The 14561-nt window shown below is 39.8% G+C and overlaps 3 protein-coding genes across 3 annotated transcripts; 1 reads left to right on the forward strand and 2 right to left on the reverse strand.

Annotated features, from left to right (window-relative positions):
• The first annotated feature begins 2 nt into the window (after positions 1–2).
• LOC116922723 (NEDD8-conjugating enzyme Ubc12) lies at positions 3–1173 on the forward strand. The gene is made up of 6 exons (XM_032929107.2): positions 3–129; positions 191–303; positions 380–474; positions 543–749; positions 843–956; positions 1017–1173. The coding sequence occupies exons 2-6, from the start codon at positions 201–203 to the stop codon at positions 1041–1043; spliced, it is 546 nt and encodes a 181-aa protein (XP_032784998.2). The 5' UTR covers positions 3–129; positions 191–200; the 3' UTR covers positions 1044–1173.
• LOC116922720 (importin-7) lies at positions 1156–6066 on the reverse strand. Its single transcript, XM_032929104.2, has 14 exons — positions 5630–6066; positions 5454–5535; positions 5177–5330; positions 4533–5118; positions 4130–4474; positions 3778–4068; positions 3358–3723; positions 3171–3296; positions 2805–3113; positions 2608–2749; positions 2270–2544; positions 2052–2190; positions 1767–1982; positions 1156–1703 (listed from the first exon to the last, which is right to left on the reverse strand). The coding sequence occupies exons 1-14, from the start codon at positions 5711–5713 to the stop codon at positions 1624–1626; spliced, it is 3195 nt and encodes a 1064-aa protein (XP_032784995.1). The 5' UTR covers positions 5714–6066; the 3' UTR covers positions 1156–1623.
• A 467-nt stretch (positions 6067–6533) lies between these two features.
• Positions 6534–8805, reverse strand: LOC116922722 (D-2-hydroxyglutarate dehydrogenase, mitochondrial). Its single transcript, XM_032929106.2, has 8 exons — positions 8445–8805; positions 8184–8381; positions 7981–8112; positions 7688–7918; positions 7430–7606; positions 7252–7361; positions 6988–7153; positions 6534–6908 (listed from the first exon to the last, which is right to left on the reverse strand). The coding sequence occupies exons 1-8, from the start codon at positions 8683–8685 to the stop codon at positions 6640–6642; spliced, it is 1524 nt and encodes a 507-aa protein (XP_032784997.1). The 5' UTR covers positions 8686–8805; the 3' UTR covers positions 6534–6639.
• Positions 8806–14561: the final 5756 nt, after the last annotated feature.

Genomic DNA, 14561 nt, shown 5'->3' on the forward strand with positions numbered 1-14561 from the left:
TTCTGATATAAAAATTCAACATTCAACCAAGCAAGAAGCAACTATTTTGACGTTTCTGTTTTGGCGTGCTGCTTAGTCTTCTCACTCAGCAACGATCTGTATTGGACAAAAATCTGGACTGGTTACTCTGTAAATAAAAGAAGGAAACCCGTTGTTAAGTTTTTTAACTTTATAGATCTCGCATTTGTAGAGTCGACATCATGATCAAGCTTTTTTCTCTAAAGCAACAAAAGAAAGATGAAATTCCCGGTCGAGCAGGAAATCAGAAAAAAGCATCTGCTGCCCAGCTGCGTATCACCAAAGGTCCGTTGGTTAAAACAAATTCTGACCTTGTCATCTGCTGGTTTTTGTTTTTCATACATATTTACCATTTTTGTAGATATTAATGAGTTGAACTTGCCTAAGACTTGTCAAATGGAATTTCCTGACCAAGATGACTTGTTGAACTTCAAACTAATCATTTCTCCAGATGAAGTAAGGTGTAATTTTGGAAGGCAGCATATTTTTCTTACTTTATAAATTTATTTTGTCACTTCCAATAGGGCTTCTACAGAGGAGGGAAATTTTCATTTAGTTTTAAAGTAGGTCCTGGTTATCCCCATGAACCACCTAAAGTAAAATGTGAGACACAAGTGTATCATCCTAATATCGACCTTGAAGGAAATGTTTGTCTCAACATTTTACGAGAAGACTGGAAGCCAGTATTAACTATCAACTCTATAATTTATGGACTGCAGTACCTTTTCCTGGTGAGCTATTTTTTTTTAATAGTTAAAATTTATTCATCTCTGGTTATGTTAAACTTGATAATTCTGCATTTTTCTAATCATCTTTGCTTCAAGGAACCTAATCCAGAAGATCCATTGAATAAAGAAGCAGCAGAAGTACTTCAGACAAATCGGCGATTATTTGAAACAAATGTTCAAAAATCCATGCGAGGGGGATATATTGGATCGGTGAGTTGAACTGACAAGGCTACTTGAATTAAGGCATATATTTATTATATTTGAAAACAGGTTTATTTCGAACGATGCCTGAAATAACTTCTGTATATGAATCAACAAAAAAACCAATGGTTCTTTTCAAATTTAACTTTCAACCGATCTTTTAACATGGAAAATGTCACATGTGCAGAAAAAATAAACATCGGCGTTCTTTGCGTTCCATCATAAATTTTATTAAGTTTCATCTTTCAGTTGTTTCTTTTCTTGAATTTCCATCACCGTTCTTTCCGTCGTAACATTTCATCCATTTGCGATTCGAGCAGAAGAAGGAAGGGAATGGATGACTAGGCTTTGCTACGGATGAGAATGAAAGTCTTGAATCTTTCCAATATTTCTACTTTCTACAAAGAGCGCATAGTCAGCAGTTAGATTGACCTTCCAAGCAAAGCCTAAATGCACAACATAAGAAAATCCCGTCCTTACACAAAAAAAGGTTACGGCAACCAAAAAAACAAAACAAATGGGCAATTTAACCTAACTAGAAAGATTCAAAAGAAAAACCAGGTATTGATGAAAAAAAGGTCAAAGCACAGCTATCGGTAATTGTTATACGAGACAGGAGTTACCAAATAGTACCATAACTGATAAGGAAGTATACGATAACATTAGGGAGAAACATTCATCTGCTAAAGGGTGAAGTAGACACGTTTCCACCAAAATTAAAGGAATCGGGAACCGTTTGTTGGTTAAAACTATAACCTAAATAATTCAATGAAAAACTATAAAAACTTTATCAGGCAATACAATGATATTGCTTCTTACCTCCAGCTTCTTCAATCCTTTTGCTTTCAGCGGCTGCACGTCGTTGATCAGCAAGAACAATCACGTCATTTAGAGCTTTCTGTTGATCGCTCGTTAGAGCTCCAGTCAAAGCATTGTACCAGCCGGGATTAGTACCTTGAACTTCTTCAAGTACTTGCTTGAAAATTATATATTCGTCAATTTCGCAATTTTCTACGTCTAATGGAGTAGTATAGCCTATATGAAAGATTTTTAAAAATTTTAATTAAGTGTTGAATTACCATATTGAAACAAATGACGTTTTACCTTCTAAAGCTGTTTCTTCTTCGTCATCATCCTCATCTTCATCATCATCGCCATCTTCCTCGTCCTCGTCCCCAGGAAGGTCTTTGATAACGGTGGTGATGGGAAATGGAGACTGGCCCGAAGCTTTCGTAATTTTTTCCTTTGAGAAAAAAAAAAAAAAAAAAAATTATAATCTCAAAAACGAAAACCAATAAGAAGAGCTTCCTCATTTCTTATACCTGAAGACGCTCCAAGTAATCTTGGCCATCATGGTCGATGTCATCTTCGTCGGAGCTGAGCACTTCTTCACAGTCTTCATCATCTTCGTCGTCCTCATTACCGTTTTCCTCTTCTTCAGCTGCCTTGGCTGCATACGCACGCTTCAACCCGTCGAAAAGCAATAGTAACGATGGTACAATTTGCTGTGCACACTCTTCTACAAGGCCAGGGTGGGATGGAGCGGCCGTGATAAGCGTGCACATTCCCAACACACAGAGCTTGCGATCATGTAGACCTATTTGTGGAATAAAGAAGACAGTTTAAAATTGGCCTACTCGTTCATACAAATAGAACTCGCCTAAAAAGCAGTCTGTATCATGAATCCACTGGCGAATAAAATGCGATGTTAATGATTGGGATGAATCACCCATTGCTGCCTGAAGTCGTTTAAGCGTCTCTAATACGAGGTTAGGGCTCGTATACAATGCAGCGATTATCACCTACAAATCAGAAATGTGTACATTAGGTATAAGATGTCATAAAACGAAATCATACCTGCAAGCACATGGTTCTCAATTCGGACGTTTTCACCTCACGTGTTAACCTCGACAATACAAGCTCGACAAACGATGGGATACACTGATCCACCCGTCCTTTGCACTGCAACAATATAACTTCCAAAAGCTTGGCAGCGTGGCACTCGGCATCTTCTCCAGAATCTCCAGTTAAAATAGCTTTGCACATGTTGAACAAAGCCAAAAGATAGTTTGGGTTGCTGACAAATGCCTCTGTGTCGACAGTAACATAATTATGGAGTGCAGGCATCATGTCGGTGAAGTAGTCAAAGGCGTCTTTTTCGAACACCTGGTGAAAATTCCAAATGAACAACAGGAAATCAAACCGGAAGATACGCGAACTTACTTGATAAATCATTTCCAAGACTTTCCAGAGGTCCGCCGAAACTTTCTTACTAGTAAGGTCGAAGACTAACGATAGCGCTTCCTCGTAGAATTCCATAGCTGACTGTGTGAAAATAAGTCCAACAACCTAATATTCAAATATAGCATTTAATTTCAAAATTCAAAAATTTTCATTGTGATTCAAATACCTGCAATGCAACAGGTTCTAGCTGGGTTAATACGTCCTCATGGTCCTCCATGACGGCAATCAAAGTTTCGATTGTATTTAGTAGCCCCATAGCTGTGATGGCCCTCTCATCTGACTCTTCGTCATGACCAATTACTTGGCCAAATGTGGTCACTAGATGCTGACAGATCTCCACAGCTACAGGCATCAACTGTTCAGTATAAGTGGATACGATTTTTTGCATAACTGTTGTCAATTCATCATTTTCCGTTTCTCGGATAATGTTCAAAAGCTCTAGCGTGATGGGCCGAATGTGCGGTTCGACGTATTTTTCTGCCTTTTCTTCTTGACCACTAAGCAGCATTTGAAGAGCCACTGCAGCCTCCACCTAACGTAAATTCATGAAGAAGAATGGGACACTCACTCTAATGATCATGCTTACCTTCACGGGCAATTCTGAATCCGTCAACAAAGACCGCTGGGTCAAATTTATGGCCTCCGCAAGGATAGTTTCTTCGTTAAACTTTATGTTACAGAAATGTTGTAGGACCCAGCAGGCTCGAGCACGTAGGTGCCCGTGAGGGCTCGAAAACTCGGGAAACACAAACTGAGCAAGCAACTGCTCCATTTGACTTTTGTATAGCGGTTTTTTTAACAAAATATCCGCAAGGCTTCCAACCATGTGCAGCGCGCCGTCTTTTTGTCGCGGGTCAGCATTAGGCGCAGTCAGAACCTGAATTGAGAGGGGAAAAAAACTAAATATGCGCTGAAAAATCAAAAAAGAATTGATGTACCTGCATAAGGAATTCCATCGTTTTCTGAAGCTGATCTTTCCTCTTCTTACAGATTGTGTGAAGCAAGGTCTGGGCAGCCATAACTGGGCTGACATAATCTTCAAATATGTCAAACTTCGTCCGAATATATTCATGCGGATCGCATTGCCATAGCTCTTCATCTGCATCCGTGTAGCACATGATGGGGAAGAGGACTTCCTGGATAACGGCTGCTGAATGGGGCTTCAACATCTTCCAAGAAAACGCATGACCCACGGCTTGATTGACGTAATTTAAAGTCTGTTGTAGAACGCGAGGTGAGACATACACTTTGCGCCTATGTTGGTCAAGCGTTCGCATCATAACCTAAATTCGGAAATATTAGTCCACAGTTACACAAATTGAGATGCCCCGTGTTACATACTTCCAAAATGCCAGCAGAGAACGTCTTGAGGAACCAATCCGCGAATTCTTTATACTCTTTATTAACATTGCCCGGGCTGCCATAACGTTCAAAAACTCGCACAAGAATATGCATTGCCCACTTTCTGCATTTCCACCACGGTAGTTCTGGTCTTTCATCTTCATCCACGGACAAGGTTTGCTCGGGAACTGGGCGATCTGCTATAGCACGGGCCAGCTCCATCCACTGGGTAAAAATGGGCTTTGTTAATAGCCCCATGGGAAGGGAATACTGTGTAAGAGCATAGAATAGTTTCAGGATTTGCTTTTGGAGGAGCACAGACTGTTCCGATAAATCAGGAAGTAGGCGAACAAGTAGCTGCTGGACTTGTGGCAAAAGCAAATTCATTGCTTCAGTCAATGGTGTCCTCTCCTCAACTTTCTTATATTCAAAGTTCTTGACAAGTTGATACAAGCTTAAAAGAGCTCCCATCCAACCATTTGGATCAGGGCTTTGAAGATAAATGCTTATCTTGTCAACTATCTGGGTCCATTTTCCAGGGAAATCATATCGTACAATATGATTGACACAGACACCAAGTTGTACCCTAAAGAACAAATTAATTTTAGTACTCCAGGATTACTTTAATAATAGGTGTGAATTACCGAACTAAATCTGGTGCATGAACCATTGCATCAACAATTGCATCACGAATCATAGCCCTATCTTGCTCATGGATATGGAACACCTGAGGCTGGCCTGCCTCCACTTCCCGTTCCTGCCAGTTTTGTGTGACCATGTTCTTTAGGTAAATTACACCTATAGAAACCATTAAAAAAATATTAACTGCTACAAAACCCTTCTCAAATTTCTTACAGATCTATAAAATTTTAGTATTATGTATCCTAATTAAAGATAAGAATGGGAAAATCAAGAACATACCTGCTTGACGAACAGGCATGTCCATGTCCGTAGCCATCACAACTTGAAGAAGGGAAGGAGCAAATCCAATAATTTTGTGGACCTTAATTGGTACATTAAGACATAAAATTCCCAGTTATGGTGACACTGGCAAAACTATTAAAACGTTACGGAGGAAGGACCACGTGGGCAAGTACCTGTGTCAGTTGTTCTTCGGCCTGTTGCTGCTGACTGGGGTCAATTGTTGCCCTCAATAACTCAGCAATTTTTCTGGTATCCATTTCTGAACTATTATAACTGAACGCAAATTGCAAGAAAACTAAGAGCAAAAAAAAACTCCGTCCGGCCGAACGATATACAATCAAACATGCGTCTACCTAAAATCTGAACAGCGGTATGCAGCAGTCAATTGTCTGTCACACGCAGGCGTTGCGCATTCGCATGAATTCGACCACGAACTGCGCAAATAGAAAATAAGTCTCTTTTGGTTTTGGACGTGAAGTTGGTGTTGTCTGTTGTCTTTCTATTGTATTTTCTACTCTTCACAGAAAACTTTCTCGAATAAATTCATTTTTTAAATTTTTATTCTTATCTCAAACCGATTAAAATATAAAGAATACTATTTTTAAGTAGAAAAACTTCGATTCCGAAGTTGGCGAATTGCTCGTCGCCTCTCGCCAGTCGTTTGTTACCAGACATTCTTCAGGCAGCCTGAAGAATGTGGAGCCTGAATTGGGCTCGAGAGCTCAAGGCTCTTAAATCTTAACATAGAAAAACTTCTTACGCTTCAAATAGACAGAAGATACCAACAGCCAATTTAACGAAAGAGAAAATAAATTTGCCAATTAAATTCACGTCAGCCCGAAGCACGAATAGAATGCAATAAGTTTTCAAGTGAGACCGTACTTTGCACCGAGGATTTTTGACTGAGATAACTCTTATCTCCATAAAGCAGTGTTATTATCTACAAAACCAAGTTAAAATCCATTAGCTATGTAGTGACTGTAGTTTCAACACGCCTACGAGCATGCGATTGAAATACAACAGATACATGGTTTACTACTAACCTTGCATAACTATACAATGTTTTTATCTTAGTGGTTGAGTTTATTTTTTATTTGTTAATGAATTTCACATTTTTTACTGTTCGAATTCGACAGCAGGTACAACTAGATACACGTTGCTCTGGCTGCATCGATTAAAAAAATTAATCAGTTGACGACTGCTCCGGAAAGATTTTGTAAGGATTTAGAATATTATTTGGATCAAAGAGCTTCTTAACGCGTCGCATCCAATGAATTGCTGTTGGCGATTTAGAGTATTCCATGTAGTCTCTCTTTTTCAAACCTAGTCCATGTTCAGCGCTTACGCTTCCCCGTTCTTGACCGACCCAATCGTAAACGAAGGGCTCAATCCTGTTTAACAGTATGGGGTTGTATTCGTGACTAGTGATATTCAGATGAAGATTGCCATCGCCTAGATCAAATAGAATACCAAATAATAGTTTGGCCGAAAATCTTCGGTGTACTTTATTTTTTTTCATGACGCGTATTACCTAAATGTCCGTATCCGCAACATCGGATGGGTAAATTTCCTAGTCGAATTCGTATGTCATCTACAAGTTGATAAAACTGTCTAATGGGTACAGAGACGTCATACTTGTAAACATAGCCTTCACATGCTAAAGCTTCAGAAATTCTTTCACGTAATCCCCACAAATTCTGTGCGAAAAAAGTTATCGTACGTTACTTAGCCAAACAGTATGGAAATTCATAAAAAGTCCACAAAATCAAATCCAATTAACTTAAGGAAAAGTCACCTTTGCCTGAGCAGAATCAACGGCCAGTGTGCCATCCACGATAGTTCCATTATTTATTAATATTTCTAACAACGAATTCAACTTTTCGGCGTCATGACCAGCATTCGAACCTACAGGCGGGGACGATGAAAAAAGACATTATGGATCTCCAGTTATCAAGAATTTATCGCAGATTTACCAGCCGTTTCCAGAAGCATATAAAATGGAAAATTATTTATAGGTGATCGTAGTTCCAACTGTTTTGTGACGCATTCCAAAGAAGACTGGTCTATCAGTTCGCAGGATGATAGAATTTCCCCAAGGTTTCTTTTCGAAAGACGCAGAGTTTCAAGCACGTTTTCAAATGAATTAAGGCCTTGGATATTTTTGTAAGAAATGAAATAAAAAAAGGAATCATTGTTCGAAGTAGTAATATAATTTTTGGAAAACTAGTTACCAAAGAATCCTACTTGTACTGATGACGGCTTTGGCTGACACTGTAGTGCTACTTGGGTAACGACACCTAGAGTCCCTTCTGATCCGATGAATAATTGCTTTAGATCATAGCCCGTGTTATCCTTTTTATTTGTGTTAAGACAATCCATTATTTGACCATTGGCAAGGACCGCCGTCAAACCCAATACCGATCCGTGCAAATTACCATATCGGAGGAGGCGGATTCCTCCAGCTGATGTTTATTTATTTTATTAGATTTAGTTGAAAAAAATGAATTACTTTAACAATTCAGACCATTGGTTGCCACGTTTCCTCCTATTTGGCAACTGCCTTTGGCTCCCAAATCAAGAGGCAAAGCCAAATTGCTGAGATGCAAAACAGTTTCCAGTTTTTCTAAAACACAACCAGCTTGTACAATTGTAACTCCTTAAAAAAACAGAAATATTCTTAGTAATTTAAAACATCCTTTACATATATGCAATGAAAATCAAATGTGCCTGATAGTTCATCCACAGAAATAACTTCATCCATGAGCTCCAGAGAGAGGACAACTTCATCAAAAACTGGCACAGACCCACCAACTAAGCCTGTATTACCACCTTGTGGGCAAATGGCAATATTCTGAACGTTGCAGTATTGCAAAATTGCTGCAACTTCCTCTGTTGTCTTGGGGCGTAATACCAACCTGCTAGAACCTAAGCAATATGAATAAGCATACAAACCGTAATTTCCTGAACAATTAGTCACATGTGACATACCCCTTACTGAACGCATCCAATCAACATTATATCCTGAAAGATCGTTCAACTCGTCAGTAAGAACTTGATGAGCGCTTAGGATACTTTGGAAAAATCCTAAGTGCCTATCAGATAAAAACGAAAAATTTCCGCGTTTTAAAAGAGGATATCTTACGGCAGTCAGCTCTACATATTTCCTCAATCGGCTGGCTGTTGTGTGAAACTTTCTTATTCCAACTGATAATTTATTTATCGCTGACATGACATATCAAAATTTTTTTTATTTTGTGAGACTTGCAGCAATCGACAACAAAACGTAATGTAGAATCCAAAACCAGGAATGTAAAGCCTCTTTGTGATCCGCTAAAATATTCTTCTGCTAAAATAGCACAACAAATTAACGACATCTATCGGCAATTCAAAATTATAGTTTTTTTGTTTTTAATTTCTTCCACAAACTTTAATTTTAAGAAGGGAACGACGAAGTGGCAGCAACTAGCATTTTCTTTCACTGATAAAATGTCGTCATTCCCATTTGCAGTGAATTGGTTTAATTGAAAACAAAAACAAAAAAAAAACTATATTTTTTCAAATCCTTTTTGCTACATCTTTTTTTCACGAATCTGAAATCCAGAGACCATCTTGGTCCATAGGGTGATGAACATTGATGTGTGAAATAAGACTATTTATTGAGAAACTTTACTAGTTGGTCGTGAAAGCGAAAACGGTCCCAGTTCAGAAGTCAGACAAACACAAACTTGGCCTTTGTCCGGTTACAAGTCAAACTTTCTAACCGGATATCCCTTTAGTTGTTGCCCTCTTTTCTAAGTGACTCTCAAACTCAGGCACGTGTTTCTTTGGATACTTTTTGCTTTACTGTCCATTACCAGGCGTCAACTGAAGGAAAGAGCGCAGTGGGTGGTGTACGCGGAAGCAGTAGTAAAAGCTGTCGGGCCGCCAACACACTGCGTAGACCGCTAGAAGAGATCTCAAGTGGTGATGACCACAGAAATCGATCGATTCATTGTAACCGTTTCTGAGGACACGTCCTCAGAGGAGGAGAGAGCTAGTGGTGTTTCGTCGAGCGATTCAGCGTTATCAAGACGCCGTAACTGTGCTGCGTCTATCTTAGCGAAACGGGACTACAAGTTTGACCATTTTTTTTTTTTTTTTTGCCGTCCGATGGTATCTATCTCTCTCCCGCTTCCAAGAGAAAGGGTGAGAAAGAAAGAAAAGTAATTGAGGCACACGAACGGGGCCAATTGAGATGAATCCCAAAAAGAAGCTCGACTCAACGACCGTATAGAAATTGGGGTATCGTGATGGACCTTTCTCTTTGATGGCGTGAAAACTACAAAAATAATCAGGGCTTATGACAAGGCCATAATGCCGTGATGAAATCGGTCACTTCGACTAAAATCATCAGTAAGTCACTGTACAAAAGGATTTCCTTGTTTCCTGCAGGGTTGGACGGTGACTGTTCTCCTTGCATTCTTAAAAAGAAAAGAAAAACTAGGTCCTCGTTTGAGTCTATCACTAGGAAATGATCAACTGTATCGACACAATCTTACGCCTCTGTTTGGGAATAACAATTTTGGTTCGCTTTTTTTCTTTATTATTATTATTACATTGAAGGCATTCTACCGAGACTTTACGTGCCTTTTATTACAACCACCGATGATGATACGGCGTTTGGAAACAGGCGAATTTTCGCCACAAAATAGCTTTTTGTCGTCTGACTATACCTCTATTGTGTTTCTTGATGCGTCACGTTCTAAAATTTTGTCTGTCGAGATAGACGGTGTTTTATTATTACTCTTTTTCGCGCATTTCGTGTCGAGTAAAGTCGCTACCGACGCTCATTTTCTTCTTAACGAAATAACAGGCCTTACTTTCTTGTACCGTATCCGTATAGCGCCGACCACTCCATGGTACATCTTGCAGACTGGACCTGTAGAGTGTACTTTTTATTTTCATATGAGAAAGGAAAAATAGAAACAGCTACGAGCACCGTTACGGCCGCGTCCACAACGGGCACCAGCCCGCAGAAGATTTCTCGCCGAGATATATAGTAATACGCGTAAAGTATGGCCACATCTGCTCTGTATCACCTACTAGAGCTTCGTTTCCCTCCTTTTGTTTCGTACTTTTTTTTTTTTTATTTCTTATTTCCTACTACTTTTTAGCATTAGACTGTGCCCTCGCTGCAACTGTTGCTTATACATATATACCGCTAAAGAAACCTAAGGAATAATCATATGAAGCAACCGTTCAGTGAAAGTCAACGCATCCTTAGACACTCGCACGTAACTGTAAAGCATGTTTTCACGTCGTTATTCTTTTCTGTTTCTTTGCACAAAGTTTATGACGAGTCAGCAGTTAGAAAAACAAGAACAGCCGAAAAGTTTTTCATGGGTCTCTTGTTCGCCAAAGATTTGGAAACGACTAATAATCTGCAACTCTAAAATCAAAAGAAAAAAATGGCTAGTGACCTCCCCCCCAAGACAAGGCTATCCATATTTTAGGGTAGGTCAAAGGTTCTAGTATTTCTTTCAGTTGAAGTTCGAATCCTGTCTCACCGAAAATGTTGAAAGCTTCACAAAAATGTTCAAGTACAATCACCTTCAACCAATCAACTGTTTCTTTTTATGAAGTTCAGAACTGTTGATGGGGAGCTGCACGATTATTCCTTTTATAGCCATTGCTACAGAAGAGTAAATTATGTAAAATGGTTGATTCCCGTTTTTCAATTCGATGCATTTTATCTTGAAACTTGGCGCGTGATGCAAAAATCTTTCTCCGGTCTAAGATAGCAAAGATACGCAGGAAGACAGATTACCACAATGACCTGATTGACCAAAACCAAGAAGAAAAAAAAAAAGGTGCATTAAGAAGTTTGGAATAAAAGGAGGGAAGACCAGGGAGAAAGAAACCAAGACCGAATTGTGGCTAACTTCCGACTTTCTCCAGGTCGACAATGGGACTGGAGGAGCGTCAGTGGCGGCTGGCAAGGTTACGCCACACTGGTGCAATCATATCAAAACAAGACGATGAGTCTCGTGCTTTCGTTCTCTTTCTTTTGTTTTGGTTAAAAGAAAAATAAAATGAACACGGACGCGGACTTTTGCAGGAATGGTTTGGAGAAAAAGTGATGGTCGGGTTTTTCACCGATGAGGTACGCGGAGAGCGGACGATGTGGAACCGCGCCTTATCGCGACCTCATTTTCTCTCTTAGCACTCTTCGTTTGTCCGTTCGTCACGTCAGCCCACCACGAACACCAATGTTTTGGCAAAGACTCTCGGAAGAAAAAAGGGATGACTATCCTCATTTTTGTCTCGAATGTATCACCATCCGACCAACAAAAGAAAAAGCCATAACACGGCTCCATTTTTCGTAATCGGATGTCTCTCATAAGTCAGACCTCATTCTTCTTTTCGCTTCCGCTCTATAAAATCAGATTTTGAAATAAAATACGCTTACTTTATTTTTTGTTTTTTTTGGGGGGGTTTTCAATCTTTGCCAAGTGAATGACTGTGTTCATTCGTCCGGTGTGTTTTCCGTTGCATCCGAAACATAAGATTTTTATGGTTACAACTTTTCTCCAATTTACAATCAAATAGAAGTAAAGATATCATTCACCATTAGTTACTAATGGACCGGAAAGATGTCTTTCCAAAAATAGTTTACGGCCTTTCGTTCGTACAAATAAACAAGGCACATCTAAAAATGCCGTTGGAACTCAAAACGTTATGGGTCAATCGAATAATAGCATACCTAAATTATTCGGAGATAGAAGAACAAACCGGCAGGATGAATCTAGTTTCCTTTGACGTCTTATTTGATTAGTTCTAGCGGCATTCGAGACTAGGCGTCCTTCGTCTCCTTTTCGTATTCCGCATAAACTGATGAATGCGGAAGATAACGGATTCAACCCGTTCACACATTACGGATGTACCAGGCAGCGTCGTGCAATCGAATGGAATGCCATCATCGTGTCCGGGCATGGCCGTCGTACGTCCTTCTCCTAGTGTGGTAACGCTAATAACAATATTAATGAAATGCGGAATTGCCAGGAAGCCCTCTTCGCCATAAATTGTATCTTACGGCTTTTGGCACGACCACTAGGTCGATAGTGCGATGACGAGGCATACCTATCTTTTTTTCCTTTTTTAGTTCCCCGATGACGTGATTCTCTTTCTGAATTATGGTGAACGTTTGAATCTCGAGAGCCAACCACACGCACACCACATCACACAATTCCGTAAAGGTTACCTAATCAGTTTAACGGCTGATGAGCCGGTTCTTTTGCTGTGTGACCTGCTTGGACCGGCACTTTCAAGGAAGAAAAAAAAACAAGCGCAACTGTTGAATATTTTGTTTTGAAAAAAAAAATCTAGATAAGATGTTGCATCAAACGAAATTCGGATGAAGCATAAAAATCTCTGAGATGGCAGCAGCAATTTATTTTGCCATCTGGATCGAGACGTTCTTCTTCTACGAACCAATTAGAGCGTGTATGCACAAAATGATATGGTTTACGTCCACATAGTAAAATAGGTGATTGACGCCCGCCCCCCAAAAAAAAACAATCTGGTTACGGTCGCTTAACTCATGCCTGGACGTTATGGGTTGAGATTTACGACAGTAACGTCCATTATTTGCGGCGCCAAGCGCCAATGAGGTCAGTCGCCGTTGCTGTAGGAGGAAATAAGAATCTGGTGGTAGTGCGTCACGGTCAATCTCATTACCAGATAAATGCATACAAAATGTTTAAGTAGTTTGAGCTAACTTTGATTGCACACGCAACTTCTGGATTGAATTGAATTTTTGCTATTTCTCAAATAGAAAAACACACCTTGAAGTGCTAGGGAATGGCACTCCTTTTCATTTGGCCATGTTTTGTACGTAGCTGCTGTTAAAGACAAGACTCGGTGATGCGCCCATAAATTTGCGTGACCCGATTACAGCTTGTTTTGTTTTTTTTTCTCTGTGCCAACGGAGATTCATTCACGTGGATGTTTTTGCCAATGCAGCTCCTTGGTGTGTCTTGCACGTACGATGCAAGAATTTCAAACGGTATACCTGTGATGACGAAATGTTTGTGTGATGTCGAATAACCGATGCAAGGAAGCGACTTCCTCTGTGACCGTTGACCCAGAACGAAGACGAGCCAACGTTCACGTGCGTTTTTATCTTTCCTGTCATTGCCGGTAGTATTTTGTATACTCTTCATTATTGCCAAAAATTTCAACGCTCTCTTTTGAAAAAATAGAAATAAAATGAAAACCGGGTCGCGCATCTTACAGACAAGAAGCGATTCATCATATCGGTTGAGTGCACTGGATGATTGCCACCCTTTATTTTTTCCACTCAGACCTTGTTAGTGCGAGCGATGAAAAGGTTTCGCTTATGTAACATTCGCGCTCTGTTAATTGATCATGAAAGAGACATGCTTATTTATCTCTATCGCATTTTTAAAACCTTTTTTTTTTCTGGGCTATTTATTTGTTTTTAATTTGTCGCGGTTTAATCGAGGCGATATAAACGGTAATTGTATCTACATTGGTCCTAAAGCACCGCTCATCGGTCCGACACCACCTAATAACGCGAGACGATAGACAAAATCAGCGGGACCGTGTGCACATCGACGGTCGACTGTAAAAAAAAAAATATAGAAGGAAGAAAAGAGTAGATAGGTGTGAATGCGGACATTGCAGGTCGCATCTACCCGAAGCGAATAAAGAGATAAATAGAGATAAATAAAAAGAAACATTAAAATAAAGAAAGAAAAAAAATGACGTTTCAGAAAACGGTCTCGGGCCGCGTGCTACCGGTCAGAAACGGCCCGACAGACAGAAAGGTTGCATAGTTCTCATAGGCCCTGGTGTCGAATAATATTTTCACGCTCAAAGGCACGCCACTATAGCAGCAAATAAACAGGTAAACGCGCTACACATGGAAAAAGAAAAAATCCCGCAGCTCACAGTTACGTTCACCGGGTTTATATGCATGGGCAGCGGCCGAAAAAAAATAGCTGTTAAATGGATTTCTCATGTGTTAGGTTTCGATGGTCAAACAACACAACTTTACCTCGCATCGTCTTTTATTGGCGCATAGTTCACGTCCCGTATATTAAT

Source organism: Daphnia magna, linkage group LG5 (assembly GCF_020631705.1).
Source record: "Daphnia magna isolate NIES linkage group LG5, ASM2063170v1.1, whole genome shotgun sequence".
Taxonomy (NCBI): Eukaryota; Metazoa; Arthropoda; class Branchiopoda; order Diplostraca; family Daphniidae; genus Daphnia; species Daphnia magna.